Raw genomic sequence first — 21,524 nt, 5'->3', positions numbered from 1 at the left:
GTACAACTCGCTTCATTCAGAAGAAAGTTTCCATTAGTCTGGAAACAGCTATTGTTGGCAATGCTAGTTGAGGAAACAGTGAGCTGGAAAATACAGAAGCTATTACATGAAAGAGAACAAATGAGGAAAACTAACAAAACATTTGCCTACCGGTTTGGGTTTGCCATCAGTCAGAGTTTAGGTGTGATAGCCTCCCAAAAATCAAGTATTTGAAGGTAAGTATTTGTCTGCTACATACACCAGAATGACAAGTATTTGTAACTTGCTCTAGCTTGTAAGTGATGTGTGTCAGTCCTACTGAAATCATTATAATGTGATGCTAAAGTCATGGTATCAAAATCTACTATGGGGATTGTCAGGTGTAGGAAAGCTAATCTCATTCTTCAAAGAAGCAGCCATCCCAAGGAATATGCAGCAGCCAGTAGAAAGAGTCTGAACCTGGATCATCCTAGGGTATCATGCAGGCATTCCTACAAACAACTTCTACTACTTTGTGCATCAGCCCAAGAGTTGGATAAAAATCAGTTCTTGTATTAAGGGTGAGAAAGAAGAACAGACGTTTTTCCTTGCTAATGATACTGGTTGTAACCTAGCCCTAAGATAGCAAAGACACCAGGCCTATCTTCACTTTTGACACCCCGCAGAGTGGATGAGGTAGAGAGAAGACCCCTGCTTTTCCCATGCTGAGTCAGCACTGCCCGTATTTGAAGTATCCTGCCTATTCCGTAATAGCGGAAGGAACCTCATGAAGTCTTTTGGGCATTAGGAGCCCTTTAGATGCAGTAATGGAAATAAAATATTGTCAGTGAAATGCCCTGTATCCTGAATGGCCCATCTCATTAAACTACAGTGTACTGATGGGCCTAACCATGATTCTCAATTGTTTTCATATGATTTTTTTGGTGTTTCACTGAAAACTGAGAAAAGACGAGACCACTTCTTTGCAAATGCACCTTTTGAACAAGCAGGAGGGTGACTCATGATGAATAATGAAAAGCCATGCTAAAGACTGCATTCCATTAGAGAAAAGCTATCAAAAGGGGATTCTCCTGCAAGACTCAGCACAGCCATTATACTAACAAACTTGGGACTTTATACAACTATAACTCTGCTAACTTCAAAGATACCCAAAGGATGAATTTGGCCTTGTTTGTTTTGGTTATGGTTGACTAGCCAAAAATGAAAGCTAAAAGACTCAGGAGACACCAAGGTAATCGTATTTCCCCCTCCCTTAATGCTATGAGTACAGAGCTCCCAGTTGACTGCAGAATAACCAGGCTGATGCGTCTTGACTGTCATTTGTTCACATGCTGCTGTTAGACGCCAAAGATTTATTCTCTCCGAAAAACTGTTTGGCAGATACTCTCTATTGCTGCAGAGTAAATCAGTGTAGTGAAGCACATAAATGCAGTTTGTCTTGTGTTTGGGCAAGGGCAAATATATTCTGCTATAGATTTAATCCCTAGCTGCCATTTCCCTTCAAGATTCTGTGCATCAAGGCAGACACCTTGACCTTGGATCTGCCTGGCAACAGCTTGCAACTACATGTTCTCAACTGCAAATACTTCCTTTTCTGGTGCTCTTTGCCTTCTCAGCCCCTGCATAACAGAGATCAGCATGCCCTGAGATTGCTCACTGGAGTCCAAAACATCAGCAAATTCAATAAGAGAAATTCCTTATGATGGGACTGAAAGATGAGATTTTTTTTCTAATTACTCCTTATATTGCAAGGTATTCTTTTCACATAGTGAAATGAAAAATAAACTAAATCTATCACCAGATTTACCAAAAAATTATATTTAGGAATAAGATTTTTGGGATGCTTAAAGTAATAAAGGATGACTGCTGTTTTGGAACATGGACTATGATCTGTGCAAGGCTATGAGCATAGAGACGTACACAGTCCATTCTCCAAGTGATATTTTTTGTTGATGTTTAAAAAGTTTTCTTTCAAAATAAACAGGTTCTTTCCAAGAGATTCACGGAATATGTAGAAATTACCTTCTCTGAGGTGAGAACTGAAGTGCAGTAAGAAGTGATACTTGCCATCAACAAGCAGCTTTTCAAGGGCTCCCAGGTAGAGGATAGATCCAGGCTGTTTATTCCTAGTATAACTCTACAGCTATCGATATTCAATTGAAGAATATTCAATCTTCCTTACAAACTCCATGCTAGGGGAGTAAAGACTGTTTGTGTGGCTTTAGAAAGATAACCAGAAGAAAAGCTATTTTAGAAAACTACCCCCAGGAGCCTGTGAATGAGCTAAAATCTTCTTTTATCTGCCCTGCTGAAAATTACTTCTCGCTTTCCAGTCAATTCTGAACACTACAAGAGTAATGTTCTTCTGGCTGGCTCCCTCAGTACAGATGAGGTAAGCTGTTTAGCTGGCCCTTTCTCCAGCCCAAGCTTGGAATATCCCAGGAAATGCTAAAAAGAAGAGAAATTATGCTGCACAGTCAGAACCTCCTTAACGAATTTGGTCTCTCCAAATAATTAAAGCTACCTTTTTCCTCCACCAAGAGCAAACTCAGTACGGTAACTCAGTGGACTAAAGCTCTTAGGAACTTAATGTTGGTCAACAATGGATTCAACAGTACTCAGCTGCTCACGAATAGCAGGCCTGATTCTCTGTATTATTTACACTCACATAAACCTGAAGGTTACACATCAGATTTGGGGGGTATTAGGCTAGATCTGTACTGTTGAACAGATGTAGAGAATCAGGCTCTATATAATGAGATTCAGCTATAATTAAGTCCTAGCCACGTTGATTTGTTAATACTAATTTCGCTATGCTGCAGGCTGGAAGGATCAGAATCAGTAACTGTGAACAACGTGTTGGTACTCACGTGGCTGTCAAAGCCACGGTACTCAAGCACCTATGAACACTTCTTTGGCAACATCAGTTTCATCCAGCACAAAAACATGCAAAGGGAATTGCCAGAAGCTGTCACAGAGAACCATCATCACACCAGGACCCCAGAGGAGGGAGAACTATCTCTTACATTAAAATTCCAGCTCAGACATTCTCTCTCTGCTCTCACTGAGTTTCATGCAGTCTGAGGATTGTATCATGGTGTTGTTTCCACACTAAGACAGTGTGTCATCCCATCTTTACCTGCCAGAACACAATCCAGCTCTCCTCAAAGGCAGTATAGACCCTGCCAGGATCTGATGAAACGTGTGTAGACTCTACCCATCCACTTCAGACAGCTGACATCTACAAGACCTAGCAGGTTCATCCCTGGAGCAAGGCCAGTATCTGCATTTCCTTTTTTGAAAGTGCTTCCTTTACTGCAGCCGAACCAGTAATACTAGATGTGCTGTCAGTTAACCTTTCCATGCTCTCACTTCTCTTACAAACAGTGACTGATATGGGTTTACTTAGTTATTATTCTTACTGATGCCACACTGACTTCTGCTCAATGCCCTTCTTGTAAGACAATTTATCTGTCAGAATGAGGTATCAGCTGAGCAAGCCCTGCCTCATTCCCAGCGTGGGAACTGAACAGCTCATCAAAGAGCTTTCTAGCTTTGTTATTACATACCTGCTGTTGGCCAGCCAAAAGACCAAATTATAAATCATGCTGCTTCTTCAGCAACCTACTTTCTCACTTATCACTCAACTTTTTCCTAGTGTTCACCATGATCTCTGATTCTCTTGATCTCTTCCCTGTTATGTTTTCCTGAGGTTACCTTTGCAATAAGATCTCATCCAGAAGTTCAAGCATACCCTATTTGAATGTTTTCAGAGGTATGGAGCCATGTTTATAAACTAGTCATTGACATGAAACAGTGCCAAAAGTAAAATGAAATCAAACTCATCAACAGGAAGTAGCAGGCTTCCTGTATGTTTTTTTTTTTTTTTTCTGGTCTTCATTTCCCTTTCTGGAGTTAATTTTTCCACCCTCACCTCATACAGCAGCCCATTGTCAGTACTACAGACAAGCCAGACAATCCCTATGACTGCTAATGAAAAAATTCAGTTTATTCTCATGTTGTGAGTATCCAGGACCACAACTCACCATGCCCTACCTTTCCTATTAAATTTTACATGCTTTCAGGCAGTGTTCTCTGGCCTTTTCCAATCTGGGGAAGGCATTCCTTATAAAAAACACTACAAGCACCATAAAACATGCCACTATCTAGAATAAACAGGGACAGCTGAGTTTAAACATGAGTTAAAGTTAAAGGAGTGGAAGGCTGACTAGGTCCAGCTAACTCTTGATGATCTTTGGTCACGCTAAGCCTACACTGAATCATGTTATATTATTTAAAGTATATTAAATATGTGTTTTCTAACACTGTGCACTTTGCCCAGTATAGTTACGGTCTCTAACATTATCAAAAAGGGTAGCGCACAAGGAGCGTTGCAGATTCAAAGCCAAGGCTTTTATGAAGGCCTCTTATTTTCTGAGTTTCTGAGCTCACAGGAGAGACTATCACCTGCCCGAGTGTCCGTGAAACAGCTAGTATCTCTGGAACACAATATGCTTCAGCAGCTGTAGAAGCCTCTGCACAGCCTGTGTTCTGTTGGTGAACAGTTCTTTGAAAGAAAGAGCTGTATTTATGAAGGTACCTGCATAAGAGGACTATCTGGATTTGCAGGTCTTAAATTCATAGACACACACTTTGCTGTTATGCACAAGCAACTAGAAAAAGCTGTTATTATCTCTTCTCCTCAGAATTAGGTGGCTTGTGCTGTATATGCACCATGCAACAATTACCACCTCTGACTACCACTCATCAAGGTAGGAGGAATTAAATACCAGATTGGAAGCTCAGAAACTGAGCGTTTTTCAGTCACATTTTTCCTTTCAAAAGCCAACAGACAGCCCCTCTGAAAACAAGAGAACTTGGGTTTGGTCCTTGCAGGAGCAGCTGTTTGCTGCAGGCAGCAACAGACTCTCAGCACTGCTGACAGAGGCAGAGCTGCTAGAGCTCTTCTCTGCTCAGAGCTCATTGCCCTGGGTCTTCAGAAAACCCTGCCTATAAGCGTCGCAACAAGAGCTGATTGAGTCCTCTCGAAAGTCTGACCCCAGTCACATGTGCTGAGCCTGTCATGCAAAATCTGTGTGTTTATAAAGAGCAGTTTTGCCTGCTGCAGCAAGCATCCTTTTCACAAAGCTTAAGCTAAGGCAGAGGTATTGCTATAACATAACAGAGTGGGTGCTTCTGCCAAGTAAGAGAAGTGTTATTCTTCCCCTGCTAATTCATCTCCATGCCATCAAGCCGACCCCTAAGGAAACCCTGAACCCAGGGAGACATAAGATTTACCAGAAGCCCTGCCTATTATTTGCATTTCCCCCTCCGTATCAAAACTGGCAGGGAGTCTTGCACGAGCTGTGGCTCAGGAGAAGTACTGCAGCAGCCCCTGTCTCAGCCTCCAGCCTCGCAGGGTGAAAAATGCCACTCCTCATCACCAAACCAAATGCTGTCATCTGCTACCGAGATGAGATATGAACTATAGCCGTGACTGAAGACAGCCAGCCTGCTATATTCAAATAGCCTCAGCATGCAAAGAATTGAGAAGTCAGCCAGGCAACACAGACATTTTTTTGAGTGACACTGTATCACATGACAGGACCTTCCCTTGGCAAATTGACAGGGGCAGGTTGCACTTAGCAAATGCAGCTACTCCTGAAAAAGAATGGTGATATCATAAAAAGATTAACATAGGAGACTCTTCAAGGGCAGATCACATTTGCTAATGATGACTACAGTACATTAGCCTGCTACTGGGTCTGCGCCATCCAGAATAATTCATCAAAAACAAGTTAGGGAGACCAGCAGGGCACAGCAGCCTACTGCAACAGAAATAACATAGAATAGAGAGACCCTTTCAAACACAGGCAGCTCATACCTCATGGTAAGCAGTTGCTTAAGACTTCCAGGGTTCAACAGGAGACAAGCAGCGATTTCAGCATTCTTCTGGGCTAGGGTGGCCTGTGCTTTCGTAGCACAGTTTGGGCAGTATGCCATTATTTCTCTGGTTGGTTGCAATTACTGTTTTTCATGAATATCTGTGAGCCGAAAATGTTGCTTAAAGTGATTTTTTTTCCAATGCTTATTTTACCAAATGACTAACTGTCACTCAGCTAGATCGTGAATTCAGATCTCACCCAAGCTGCTGTGCAGGAAGTTATTCCACATTAATTAATGGCACTCCCTCCCTCTGAGCTAGGAAAGTACCATCTTCCCTACCTGTCAGATAGGAAACAGGAAATCCATAGTGGAGCAGGTCTGATTCTCTTCTGTTTTACGCCAGTGTAGCTCCATTGACAGAAACTCATTCACTCTTGGTCTAGGCTCACAGTAAGAGAATGAGAACACACTCAATCCTTACCCTTGTATTTCATAATTAAGATGACCAAACAACTGGCAGATCTAGTCCCTATTTGAAAAATGATGTTTCTGTTTTACAAAAGACTGCTTTAAAAGTAGGAAGTTCAAAAATGAAGGTTGCAAGCAAGCAGATTCAGCAACTGTCATAATGTGTATGTTCTATAAATATGTTCTGTAGCCAATATAACAGGGCTGTAGCTGCTACTAAAATACTGGCAGATAATTGCTAACACCACCTACCTGTAACAAATAGCAAATTCTGATGTGTTACATTTTTCAAATTTCTTCTGGTAGCGCAACAAGTCAGAAGAAAATTGAAAAAATATTGATAGGGAATTAGAAAAAAATTCTTCTGGAAACAGTTCCAAATACACAGTGAAATATATATATGTCTTATTATTATATGTATAATTATTATGTATATATTATATATACATAATAATAAGACATTAAATAAATTACTAGGAACTGTGTTTAGGATGTGTTGGTCCATTTTGGGAGTGAAAACTGTTTGGTCTGGTTTCTTGCTTTTGTCAATGTTTTTACCATTGCCACAAACCGTACAGTTCTCTTATTTCTAACAAAAACTTGAATAATTTCACCTGTTTTCATTCATCCAATGCTAATTACATGTAAAGAGGTAGAAGTAAAGTTGAATGTAAGTATACTGCTTGGGTGTAAGTCTGAAGTAAATTTAGTTTAAGGGAAGAGTGCTACTCCTACTTGCACTCTTAATTGTGTCTGTCAGTCACTAGACAACTGTATCTTCACAAAAAAACCAGGGAAATGTTTGATTAAAACCAGAAAGTACCTTCTGAGATTCTAAGGAAAGCTGAGGTGTTGCCACAACTTAAAAATTGCTCTTGAAAAACTGCGGGACAGCAAAGAATGTTTCCGGCAGGTGAGATGGCAAAATGGCTGGGGATGAGTAATGCCAGCCCTGTGTCAGGGATTTGCAGTATCTTATTTCAGTAAGAAATGGCCAAATAATACTGACAAGTTTGACGGATCCTTGACTGAGCTATTTTTGTATCATCTTATTTGCCATTTTCCTGAGTGTGCTAAGAAATTTGTAAGGTTTTGCCATGACTTTCACCATTTAGTCTTAGCCATTCCCCAGAAATTATTGTCCATTGATTATAAAAACAAAGAAATCTGCTTTTGTAAGTCTGCAGCAAGGGAGACTGCACTCAGACCTTGTTGCATTAGACACTTAACATCCCCATTAAAATATCTGCCTCTATTCTAGTGTGAAGTAATTTCAACTTTCAACTTCTAGTCACTGACTTTCATTATCACTTAGCTGAATTAAGAAGCCCTTTATTGTCAAATTTCTGTTACTTATGAACCGCCCTCAAGGAACTACTTAACTTTTAACTATTTAATTAGTTAAATAAATTGAGCTCCTTCTGTAGAATATGGTTTCTAAACATTAAATCTTTCTATCATTCTTCTCATAGCATACAGCTCAGATTTTAGCATCCTTTTTCAAACACAGCCAGCAGAATTGGACAAACTATTTCCCACAAGAGTTGCACTCATTCCAAAATACAGAGGAAGTTTAAATCTGTTTAGACCTACTCAGGGATCCCATTGATATTTCCTAAGATCACATCAGCCATTCTAGCCATAGGTTTGCTATAAAAGCAAATATTCAGCTGATTGTCCAGCATGACTCTCAAGATCTCAGCACCATGAATTTCCAGGACAGTGGAAATCATCTCACAGCGTTCTTGCATCTTACAAGTTTCTTTGTTCCTAAACATATAACCCTGCATGTAGCAGTACTGAAATGAATGTTGTTTATCAGCACCCAGTCAGCCAGCGAGGCAGATCACCTGTCAGGGAACTGTCTTTATTTCTTACCTCTCACAATCTGTGTTCTTGTGTTGGCTATATGTAATTTTCATTCTTAATGAAGATATCAGTGAGTAGATTTACTCTATTACCTTCACCAAAAGAAATATCAAATTAGAGAGATAGAATTTATTTTCCTTTTATTAGTGCACATTAGATCATTTTCCTTTAATGCATTAATTAGGTCCTGTATCAGCCTAGCCAATACTTCATCTGGAACTGATGATGATAGATTGACGAGCCAAAAATTCTCTGGGTCATCCTATCTACCTCTTTCAACACCAGTGCACATTTCTCTGCAGAATTTTACACTATAGTATATGCTACAGATTAAATCACTTTTGCTGAAGACTGCAATTCTACTTACTGTACTAAAGAATGGCTAAGAGAAAATGATTCCTCTCCATTCAAGAGAAAATGACATCTGCAAAGGATGAAAACCACCTCTAGGGCTTTAGGTTTCGTGAAAGAAGCTATTACTGTCTTTGAATACCACAGGAGTTCAGCTGGAAAGTAACAAGTCAGAAGTCATTAGAAAGTCTGCCAAACTAATATGTAGTAGTAGATGTATGAGCTGCTTCCTGACTGTGGAGCACTAACTATTTTTCACTTACGGTAGAACTCTGAATACTTATTCTGAGCCCTTACAGTGTTGGGGTGGGGGGCGGTGGGGGAACTAATTTCACTTTTCACTCAAGTCTTTTACAAAATGCTGTCAATTTATTCCGTGCTTCTATATCACAAGTTTCTCTTGCAAAGGGTTTTTCTATGACAATGAAGGTAAATTGTAAGTTGCTAGCATTTTCTATTCTTATTTAATGCAACTAAAGAAGAATTTGCAGTGATGATTATTTTCCCTGCCAATATATGAATCCTAAAGCAAGACACAGTCTGACTGAGATACCTACCAGGAAGCCATTACCAATTGAATCAGACATTTTTGGATTCAGTTGCATTCAGTCAGTTCCTATTTTTAAAAACATGTGCCATGGATTAACAAACTACAGAGTACAAAAGACCTCTTCTTATAATTTGATTTAAGCTGCATAGTCTTCCTACTGCATAATGGCATATAAAAATCTCAACCACTGTTAATACTGTACCATTACTTTAGCTCTAAGCAAAACTAGCTTTGAATTATAATAATCATAAGCTGGTACTGTCATTTACATTATTCCTTTTGTACTGTGAGACTTAAGAAAAACAGTAAAATGCACTTTCTTACAACTGAAGAATACATATGCAACAGTTTGTTATTTTTGAATTGTACATAGAGCCACTGCAAAAAATGTGTGCGCCCCATGTAGTCATTATTCTCAGAGGAAAAATACAAAATACTGCTTTGACTAAGAATCTTCTATATGTAGGAGTCCAAAGGAGAATAGAGATCTTCAGCTGTTCCTACGCAATGCAGTATTGTCAATGGATCTTGCAAACCAGAATATGAAATCAAAAAAACCCAAAAGCCTGATTAGACAAATCTAATTGTTTTGTAATTAAGCAGATTGGAGGCAGATGCCATCAGAGATTCTCTGTAAACTTCTAAACTGATGAGATTAACCCAGGCAGACTACTAATGTAGTCCACAGATAAAAGAGAATGCATGACATAGATCTCAAACTGTTTATTGTTTATACCCCTCAAACACATGGAAAGAGACAGCATTTTTTTCAAGAATTGTTGTAAATCTTTTCATTACTCAAAGGATCTAATTATTCAAGATGATTAAATGATAAAATAATTGAATAATCAAAGCTGTACAAACCAAAGAATTAAAATAATTCTTATCCCACTTTCATGTCTGAAGCTGACGGTATCTAGGGATTAGAGTTAACAGTAAATAAACAGAAATATATGTTCAAAAAAAAAAAAACCCAAACAGAGAGTGAATCTGAAAGTGTTGATTTGCATTGAAAGATTTGTGGCAGAGAAAGTCTCCAATATATTTGTATTTGTCTTCCATACCAAATGTTTTTGGCAAGCTATACTACTGATAGCTCTTACCTACAGGAATTAGAAAATCACAAGTGAATCATACTTAAAGAAAAGGTTAACTAGAGAATTTAAAGAAACTTGCTAGAAGAGAAATGAGAAAAATTAAGAGGCAAAAAGTTTTGTTGAGTTGCATTGCTTTTTGAAAGCTCTGCATAACAAGAATAACATCCCAACAGCTTCATTCGTACTCTTATTCTCTTATTATTCATGTTGTTTTTAAAACTGTTGCTTAATTTCACCCACTCAAAGAGAGCTGTACAGCACAGGCAGTTCACAGCCATTATCAAGAACACAATCTAAGGGAAAGATACTTATGGAAGATTTTTAAATGTCCTACGAGTGCTTAAATCCGCTCTGAGGGCTTCATAATTACTTAGGTCAGGGATAATTAAACCAGGGGATTCAAGCTGTGGTCAGTTTTGACAGCAGCCTGTCCATGCAGACTGTGCACACTGAGAGCTGTCACCCTGGAGAACAGGACCTTCCTCACCAAACACAGACAGAGGTAGACAGATTTGCTCAGGGTTTATAGGATTAACAAAGGATAGGAGAAAGACTCAGGATTAGGCTAACATCTAGAAGTGGGAGGAAGAAGTGAAAGAGGCTGAGACTGATAGAAGATTTTTCAGAAAACAAATGCATCAGTTTGGGGAAAGTACCAGCCGGCAACTAGGGTGCTGCTGTCAGTTTTGCTGGAGCTGTCAGAATAATACGGCAATTAAGACAAAAGGCTATAGTCAACAGACTTAAGGCTTAGAAGACAACCTGTTTTTAACCCCCTAGCAGGAGCCAGGGAACAGGCCCATTCCAGTGCAGGCATCGCCAATTCTAATTGCTGATTTGCATATGCTAGCACACAACTGGCAGTGTTAGCTCAGTCCGGGTCATCCCAGTTAGTGCAAGCATGGGACGTTCACACAGGTTAGGGCACCTCATTCAACTTTGAAAATCCTCCGACATACACTTTCACTTGGTTTTCCAGACAGCTCCCCACATCACTATCTGAACGCAGCTAAACTTCTAAGAGTTTTGGCAAAAACGTGTAGAAATTGCTTCTCATTTGATCTATATTGCACTTAAGAATTCAAGCACGCATCTTAAAGAGATGTTTTAACCTAGCTTCAGATAGTCAGTGATCAGCTCTCCCAATAAAGGGAACTGGCTTCTGCAGTTCTCTGAATCTTGATGTTTATGAAGTCATTTGCTGCCTCTGTCAAGAGCCCTGTGTCCCTTGAGATATCCTTTAACTGCAGAAGTTGTTCCATTTGTGTGTGGGGAATTCTTAAAAAATGCAAATTCATTTTTATTCTATTCAGTCTACTTTGCTACAACTGATATTCAGAATAGGAACCTGAAACCATGGCTTATCAATACTTTGAGATATTTAAAGATTTATAAAATGTGTGTGGAACTGCGTGGAAAATGTGAGATGATCTGTATGATTAATAGGCATAAAGTTCTCTAGATGTGACCAACATACACAAAATGAAACTGCATCAACCATGAAATAATTCCACACACACTCACTGGTAAAAAGAATCAGTCTATAATAATATGACCTTGATGTAGGACACTTCTTGGGACTAATAAGAGCTAAGGTCCCTCAGCTGTGTTTAAGCCATCATTTCCTTCAGGTTGATCACTAGGTCCCCAAAAGCGTGTTCCTCTGCTAGCTGGAGGTCTAAATTGATGTTGTTAAAGTTGCTTGATATATCTAACTTCAGCTCTTCAATTTCTGAGCTACTGCATTAAACAACTCAACAATATATCAACGTAACAGTTATTGAGATTTATGGTATAAATTCCAAGCAATGCCAATATAAGTAGCTGTCTCCTAAGAGAATCCATCATTAATATGAACCTACATGAATATATACTTCATATAACAGAAGAAAGTCTATTTATATAAAGGACATTCTTGAATCTCAGCACAAAAAATACACATATATAAATAAATGCATTAACAACTCTCTACTGATGCTTGAAATGTAGACTATGAGAAAAGATGTTGATACTAACACTAGCATGTGGTGTTCCTTCAGCGAAAAGACAGGTTTGTCTATGTGCTGCTTATTCCTTGTTTTTCCAAAGATTACAAGTCTGGGTCCCATTGCTGCCAGTCCACTGGAAAATGAGAATATAAAACTTGTTATCTAAGCACTGAGCAGTCACTACATAATGACAGCTTCTGATAACAATCTTGAGCTGCGTTGGCCAAAACACGTAAGGAGAATGACCCAGCTAAACTAAAGGATTATAGCAGTTAACTAGAGCTTTGGGGGTGCTCCTGACCTTTCCCTTGAACGCAAAAGCTAATTGTGTCCAAGCAAGAAATGAGGATTAAGTTTCTAATCCAAACCCCGAGAACTGACTTCCTGAAATCTCCTAACTGCATTAACACTGACTATAATGTCTGACAGTATATCTAATCATCCTTATAGCAAGCTATTGTAACATCCTGTGAAAGGAGAAAGAACCTGACAAGCCCCTTTTCCAGATTCACACCATGCACCAAAACCCATCTTAAAAAGCTATTTCGCCTACAGGCTAGATGTAATAGTGATATTTTCAGAATTAAAAATGCTTTGTTAAAACCAACAGATCATTAAAATGGGATCCAACTCCAGGCTTTGCAGGCTATGTTCCCTCCAGGTGCATTTGGACAGTGAGAAATCTATACAAAGACCATAAGGGATCTCCTACCCAAACAAAGTTCTCATATCCTGCTCGCTGGGCTGAAGAGAAATTTGCAAAGACACTCTTCAGAAATCACATCTAATTAAGCAGTGCCACAGGCTTCGGACTAGCTTCTCTTTCCTGATGTCACTGAGTAAAGAACTTGTTCACAGCTGAGAAGATACAATAAGCAGAGATCTAATATTCCCAAAAATATCCTTTCATACAGCCTGCAGCCAGATTATTCTTTGCATTATTCATGGATTACAATAAAATATTAACCTTTGGTCTGACAAAAGTGTTTGAAAAGCCTATTCAGCCTTCAAAAAACAAAGGTTTCCCACACTGTGTTAAATACAATCTCTTTCTTTAAAGGTGAATTTACATATAACAGCTAAGCTTATCTAACAGCTTACCACCACTTCCTTTTCTCCCTACTCATTCCTCCCCTTCCCCTGTTCTTTCTTCCTCCTTTGCATTTTCCAGTAGCCAGACAGTTCCACCCTCCATCCTCTTTCCTTACCACACCTTGCTACTCATCAGACTTTTCTCAGCAATGATTTGACTCACTAGTTTAGCAATATCCACTTTTTTGCTTGATTATTTATCTGCCAGTTCAGGGAGTTGATTCAGTGAGTTTACAGCTAAATAAACTGTGGGAATGCATGTGCGGGACTGAGGGAGAGAGAGAGGCAGGATGCTTCTTTCCAGCAGCACACAGTCATCATATCAGTTCAAATTTCTTATGTAGTTTCACTGTAAATGACGACCAAACAAGCAATATAGTATCATCACTTCAGAGGATCCACTTCAGTTTCAAATGAAAACTAAGAGGAAAATATGACCTTTCTGGTAAGAAAATGTAGCTGTGAAACAGGTCTGAAATCCTGACAATCAAAATAAATCTTACAAGGAAATTAAGGGAAACCATATTAGACCAATTATTCTTTGCTCCTATTTAATCACTACTACTTTGAGATAATGGATTAAGTAAACATATAGTGCTAGGAGAAACAGAAGTGAAGTAAGTGAATCCATTGACAATTCTAAGATGACGACATATTCTCACAAGTACCTAGATGACTTCAGCTATCAGTGGTGCAGCATTCGGCATTCCTTCTGGTAAGCTTCAGCCATTCAGCCAGAATCTCTGTGTTATTCAGATGACCTATCCAACACTACAAACAAACAGGCAACAGCTGAAGTTCACAGTGTGAAAGACTGACGAGTTGAGAGTTTTTATCAACCTATTTAACCACTACTTCCAAGTAACAAACCCCTCAGGAAAAAATACGTCTTCTTCACTGAAGAAAACAGGCCCAAATTTGCAACAAGTGTTATCTGCCAAAAATAATCTTATCAGCTCTGCTGACAATAAAGTTTTGCATAATCTCATCGTGTATTTTTTCCATTAATACTTGGAAAGGCTTACGCACAACAAATTGTATGTGGGATATTTTTTGCCCACCCACAGGGCAGGATACTGAATATCTGAAAGCACAGGAAGGATTGCCAGAGTCTGAAGTCATCATGTTTTCATAGCAGTTTCAAGTTTCAGACAAATAGCTAAGCGTACATGCTTACATGCGTCGGTATAAGGTCTCTCATAGTCCCTGCAATGCTTAGGAACGGTAAGCCTGAGGCCTGCAAGACAGCTGAGTCCACCTAATGACGCACTACTGCCAAACGAGTCAAATCTTCTCCTTCCTCCTCTTGTCTGCACGCTTCCCCGGCAGAACCCTATTCCCTCGGCCCCGATGCTCCCGTTCCTCTTGCCCCTCTGTGAGCCTATTCAGCTCACTGGCACAGCAAAAGACAGTCACAGAGGTGGGTTTGGGGGGATGTTTTGGATTACTTTCCGGACAGATTAGCAAATTAAGTTAGCTCACAGAGTATTTACGGGAAGGAAAGTGGCTAAAAAATGTGGCTGGAAGTGTGGGTGGAGAAAGCAGTAATTCCTCTTTGCTCTGCTGAGAGCTCTCAAGTAAGGTTCATCACGCCCTGCAGAGCACCTGAGCAAATCCGGTGTTCAGGATAGGATCGGCTACAAGCCCGGGCTGGTTGGGAAGGCCCTGCCCACCCCTCCGGAGGGGGAATCAGCTGATGTCACCTGCACAGCTTCCCTTCTTCAGCCTGCTAACTAGAGCTTAGTAATGAGGGGAACTTGCTGAATGGCTTCAACAAGCACTGCCTTCCCTGCAGCACCACTGCAAATCTTGTCCCTTCCTCTTCTGCGTGTCCCACCTGCAGAAGTAGAAAGGTCTTCTCCTAAGGAACACCTATTTCAGATCTGCCTTCCAGCTCCAATTATCTATATGTTCAAGGCTTCCAGCAGCAGCAATCATACTCAGAGAAACTATACTCGACACTAAGCATTCACAAAAACACTTCTCCAAGGCCTTACTTTTCCTCTGCTATCCTACCTGCCTGCAAGACCCAAACACCACCATTTATTGCTCTCCTTGTGTTCTCTGAGAGCATCTAAAAATGAGAATCAGATGAGTATGTCTTCCAGTTTACATTGTTGCTGTGGAGAGCACAGTACCTGCCTAGGTTCTGTTTTATTCCCCAGGGTTTGGCCCTGGTTATAAGGTGTTTAGTTTCACTTCATGAAACATAATTAAAGTGCGCAACAACTAGAGCCTGCTTCTCAGAGCCCTGCTAAAAATTCCCCACACAGTTGGCTGGGTAGGATTTAAAACTCTGCACTATTCTTAGGAGTGTGTATCTGCAGTAGTTGGGAAATGCTGGGTTGCAATCAACACATTCCACAACATGTTTAAGGCTGATCCTGAGTATTGCAAACTGTCTGTGGTTTTACTTATTTCAGTTTACACTAAAAAATAACTCTACACCCAAACACATTCTGTTAAGAATCTCACAATTAGTATCACCAGAGTAATGAATTTTATAACTGAGTTACAAAATTTACTGAATGACTTGAATGAATGACGGAACGCAGTATGTTAAATTTTCTTTAGAAAACTTCCCACATTCAGAGTTCCACAAAACATTTCCAAAATATATAAGGCCAAGAATTGACAAGTGTCTGGCAACATACAATAGGCTACAAGAACATGTTTAACTGATTAAAAATTAATCAATAGACTTTGACATAGTCCACCATGTAATATTAGAAAATAGAGGCAAGATGATTCATATTTAGCACAATAGCTTATAGACTGACTGCAGTAATAACATATACTGTGCATATAAGCTGACATGGAAGAGCCAGTAGAGCCTGTGCTGTGTTACAAAAACATTCCAAGAACTTTTCTGTAATATTGAGAGATATCTGACAGGGGGATTTAATATAAAATATGAAGATAATCAGTGTTTTAAAAACAACTGAAGGCAATGGCCAACAACTCTTTCTTTAGTTTGATTTTAAAGACGTAAGATATTCATCGTTATGAATAGAAACAGGAAGGGAGTTGCACCAACAGGAATATAATAGTTCAAAGCTTTTCCTCCCAGAGATTCAGTGCATGTGCATACTCAAGCAAGCAAAGAAGGTAGAATTTGGTTTTATAAAACCGTACAAACGAAGACGCTCAGATTTTATTTTGCTTTGGTGAAAAGACCCAAGAAAATCATTGCGTTAAAAGACTCACGTGATAGAGAACAAAATTTTTCAAGTCTTACTTCTCCAAAATTTGCCTTCAGGGCAAAATTTTAATCCCTCTTAAGAGCTAGTGGAAGATTTATCATGAACTTCCTCTAAGACTCTAAAAAATGTATACAATCTTTTATAATTCATAATATTGTATAATTTGATAGAGGGACATGTAGCATAATTTCTTTCAATGTATTATGTACCTTTAGGCATACAGGCTAATAAATTCCAGACTGAGTAAAACCTAAGAGAAAGAACTTCAATTTTGGTCACATGAAAAGGGCCAGGCAATCTCACATCCTAAAATGGCTGTTAGATTAAGGATTTAGTGACCAACAGAAACTAAGGCTAGAAAGTTTTAGATGAAGGAGCCACAGGAAGAACATGAGCAAGGGGACAAATGACAAAGTCTCCCACAGAACACTCTACGCACAACTAGTCTGCTAGCCACAGTAAGAGAGATGGGACACCTTCAATCTTCCAGCCTGAAAATATTTTTGAAGTGGTTAGAAAATGCAGTATGCATAAAATATGCACATCCATAAATGCAAAATTTAAATCTGTATAGGTGTTTATTAAAATAATCTAATCTATTTACTAATTGCCAATAATTATTTACATTCCACAGATGGTTTTTAATTTCTTTTGTCTCTAGGTTTTCCTCACTTCCTTAAAGCTCTTTCTCTCTGCATATTTTAGATCACTATTGATGCAAACATTTTTCACAAAACACCCTCCAGTTTAGCTCAGATTTTGTGATCTGAGAGATACATAAAATCATATTTAATGTGATGGGTGCTACTTCTGATTATCATCCGTTCCCTCAACTCAAGGCTTTTCATTTACTGAGGGCTGAGTTTTCCATCACTAAGAGAAGTCTTGTCTGTCTTCTGCTTATTAGCCAAAAAAAGTAGCACCATGCTGAACCCCAGAAGAGTTCTTTAACTGGACATATCCTAGATGAAAGCTTTTTGCTGCTTATTGTGTAACTTTGAAGCACAGTTGACTGAACCAGATGAAAATACTTCGTAGACTAATGGTGAAAATGGCCTTCAGGTCTGAAGACATTAAACCAGCCTTTGAGTGAGACAACTGAACCTCATCTCTTTGGGGAATGCTGTGAAATAACATACAGTCAATGAGAAAATCTCTCCAAAAAGTCACCTTTGTGAGCAAGTACCCAAAGATTTTAGATGTCTGTTCATATGCCTTTCATCTGGAATAAACTACATTTTTTAGATTTTCAATTTTAATTTCTTGCTGGGTTATTTTTCACTTTTGCATTTCAAAATCTTGGTTCTGGCTGTTGAATAGACCACTTCTCAATCAGCTGAGGCATCCCAGATCTCAAGCCTTTGGTTTAACTGACAGGAGGCTGTGGTAGACATTTACACTAAGGGACCTTCAATAAACCTTGTCTCCTCTCCATTTCTTTGCTGTCAGAGATTCAAGGCCACATGCAGACAAATGCACAGTGGCAGTACATTTTCTAAATATAAGAATATAAAATCCACTTTAATACCAAGTGTAAGAGGCCCCTTTTCTGTTCCAAACACAGCTACAGAAGGCAGCTCATGAACAAGGCAAAATTATCAGATTAATTATGATGTACAAAATGGTGAGTCATAAACTCTGTAACCATTCTTACCAGAAAATATAGGCTACATTTTCAGCTGGTAACAATCTGATCAACTCCATTCACTTTAAACTCACTTTTTCAAACACAATTTTTAAAATGTGAGAGCTTCTGGTCTTTCACCTTTAATCAAATATTTGTTCTGAGAAGCAGCCGTTTACTACTATAATAACCTATAATTCATCGTATGTGTATTAGCTTAAGTTACTGATTTGTTTTGAAGAAGGTCATAGTCTGATGAATAAGTGTAGAATTGAGGATGGTTTTGGTTGCAGACTGTGCCAGGGACAGCTGCTGCAGTTCTGACATGGCAGGATATCTATCTCCATACCAGCATTCAGACTATGCTCTGCAGAATCTGCACTTTCAGCTGTAAACGTTCTTCTCTGGGCCTACTTCTAAATTTTTATTCAGGCTGTTCCATTCTCATAAATTCCCACCCACTTCTTTGTATGACTTTATAATGCAATTCTTTCACCATTTGCTTTGGATTCGCATTAGAGAATCTGACTCCTACACTAGGAATCCAGCACAAAATGGAAGCGAACGAATGAAGAGGTGAAGCCAAAAGAATATGATCTGCACGACAGACCATGTGATACAACAAACATTTTCTGCATAACTCAGAGTATCAGTTCTACTAAAGGGAAATATACAGTTGCCAATTACAGAAAATACAAATTAACACATTTTTCTTCCAAAACACTTTTTGTTGCTTAAACTTGCAGAGTAGGTAAATAGTTTCCTCTGGATATATTTCTGGCAAGCAAGTTCTGAAAATCTTATTCCAAGAATCCTGCAGACTGAAAGCACAGCTGTTTGGATTTACTGATCTGACAACATATAACATGCTGGATACTGCACTCGTACTGGGGAAGCAGGCTTAAGGGCAGACAAAATGACAGCTGGTCCCTTTCTTCTCTTACATGTAAATCTCATTTAGAATAGGATTAAGATAACTGGAAAACAATCTACGGACTGAACAACAAATTCTACCTAGTAAGAGGTTAAGTGATTTAAATAATTCAAAACATTTAAAGTATACTTTAAATACTTCCATAATAATGGTCATTTAAAAAGGGATGCAACATTCCAGGGATCATCTTCGGGTTATTTCAAAATCTGGGGGTTTAGATTAGGGAAAGACATGTTAAATTCTCTTCTGGTCTGTAAATGGGTAATTGTCCATAAGCAATGCTTTTAAAAATGTTCAAATGACTTTGGAGTACAAGATTTGGAAAATATTCACAGATCATAGAAAGTCAAAGGAAGGCAAAATCAATCATATTGATTCTAATTTGAACTTGAAAGACTGATCTCATTCCTCCATCCACTGAGAATGGAATCTCATTTATATCAGAGGACAGATTCTGACCCAAAACATATTTCCTTATTTATGATGTTATTATTTACTGTTTTTAATGATAAGTAAATTTCTAAACATGCTGAGATTCAGATAAGCCCTTAAATCTTAAGATGAACTCTACAGAATACAAAGATGAAACATAAGTATAGTGTAAGTTAGTATAAGTTAGTACAGCTTTAAAGGAAAGCTATACTAACTTATGAAAGATCAAAGAGAAGGACAGTTTCTCTATTGACTTCTGTAGAAAGAAAGTATGCATTTAATTCAGTGGGTTGTTTAAACTTATTCTCAGATCCATAAACTGAACACATTTAAATTCCCGTGTAATCTGGCTCTTGATATACTTTGGTCTGTCTGCCTTTGAACTTCACATTTGCCTTTCTTGTGGCAATGTTTTAATTTCGAGTGCTGACCAAATGAAGCACATATTAATATTTAAAAAAAGAGAACAACTCTTAGCTGGAGAATCGACACGGGGTCTTTGAAAGTTTGAACAAAACCTCAGGGTGGGTCTTAGCATAAACAAAACAAATGAACGCATCCTTAATCTCAGTATGGATGGAAATATATTGTTTGGGTACATGGGCTAGTGATGACGTAGTAGAAAGGTGGAAATTGAAATTAAATAATGATTCATACTAGATTCTGAGGATGTAACCTCACCATCAAGTGCTGAATTCTGTAGCATCTTAGAATTTCCCAGTAAATCAGCCTGATTTGCCATCAAGATTGAGGTCACTCTATTGACATGTAAAATAAAACCCCTCACCAAATCCTGGTGAGTTTAGTCATCTCAGAGGAAAAAAACATGCTGACTGACTCTCACGTTAGTGTCCTTACAGAGACTGAAGTTACATGATACTGAGGCTACAAAGGGATTCTAGATTCACATTACACTTCAACACTGTTTGAATTCAGCTTTATCTTGCTTATATGCCAAAATTTCTTCCACGACAAGATTCTACTAGAGGCGGTTCCACTTGTTTTGCAAGCTTCCTAGATTGATTTTGGAAGGCTGACTCCCACTCATGTAACTGGAAAGGTCAAGATGCACGCCATCCCTTAAGGAGCACAATGCTGTTTTCAGCAAAAGTCCGCAGCAAAAAACCCTTCAAATCAGCTGAATAGAAATCCGGTGCAAGAGCCACTATATTTTAGATTTATCTAACACAGCACTGGCATTTTAGACTCATGCTGGTAACACCGAAACGGTGATCCTGAAATCCTTACTTAGACAAAGTAAGTCCACTGAGTCCTGGGTAGCTGACCAGTAATACGCACAGATTAACACTTCCACTTAATGACAGAGCAGATTGCTTCATTTTTATTTCTACTTTATGTTAGCAGGTCTGAAACATTCTTCCAGCTATGAATATAGAAAATTCATCTAGGAAACTAAGTTAAAAATGCCATCTCAACAAACCCCATACATCTACAGCTCTAAAATCACAAGTTAAAACACACAGGTGAAACCTACTTCTAAGAAAGAGGGATATTTAATAAACTTGAACTACTTATTTTTCACCACAAATATATACAAGGGGAAGAAATAGGAATAGGAACATAAATAAAGTATACATCTACCATGGCCCTGAAAGATTCTGGTTTGGGCATTTAACAGTTAAAGAGGCTATGGCATGCTAACTGAGCACGCTGAAACAAAGAGTTGGCAGCTTCTGAAGGAAAAGGGCTTGTGCTCCACTGCTCCAACTTGTCAGTCAACCCATGCCAGCGCTCTCCACGTCTGCCTCCTCTACGCACCCTCATTACATGTGTCTGTCTGCACTGATCTGCTCATCTGCTCGGGGAGTCTCTCGATAAGTCAACAACTCTGCCTTCTGTCTGCTCTGGAATTGGATCAAATCACCTCAGCTTTCTTCGTAGCCCTGCCAGGAGGCTCTTTGCTTATGGTTTCATTCTGCTTTCCTTCACTACTTGTCTGTTTTTGATTTCTAGAATGGAGGAAGCTGAACTGCTGAAGGAAAGATTCCAGGCCATAACAGTAAGTGCTTATAGTTACAACTTGCTCTTTA

At 38.9% G+C, this 21,524-nt stretch overlaps 1 protein-coding gene across 1 annotated transcript in view; it reads left to right on the top strand.

Annotated features, from left to right (window-relative positions):
* The window catches only part of PALMD (palmdelphin), a 57,300-nt gene that overhangs the window by 6,691 nt on the left and 29,085 nt on the right, over positions 1 to 21,524 (top strand). Inside the window, exon 2 of the mRNA XM_026094250.2 lies at positions 21,448 to 21,493. Within this exon, the coding sequence (XP_025950035.2) occupies positions 21,448 to 21,493 (46 nt within the window). The remainder of the gene's footprint in view (positions 1 to 21,447; positions 21,494 to 21,524) is intronic.

Source organism: Dromaius novaehollandiae, chromosome 8 (genome assembly GCF_036370855.1).
Source record: "Dromaius novaehollandiae isolate bDroNov1 chromosome 8, bDroNov1.hap1, whole genome shotgun sequence".
Taxonomy (NCBI): domain Eukaryota; kingdom Metazoa; phylum Chordata; class Aves; order Casuariiformes; family Dromaiidae; genus Dromaius; species Dromaius novaehollandiae.
Note: the sequence above shows the minus strand (reverse complement) of the source record. Positions and strands in the feature narration are given on the sequence as shown.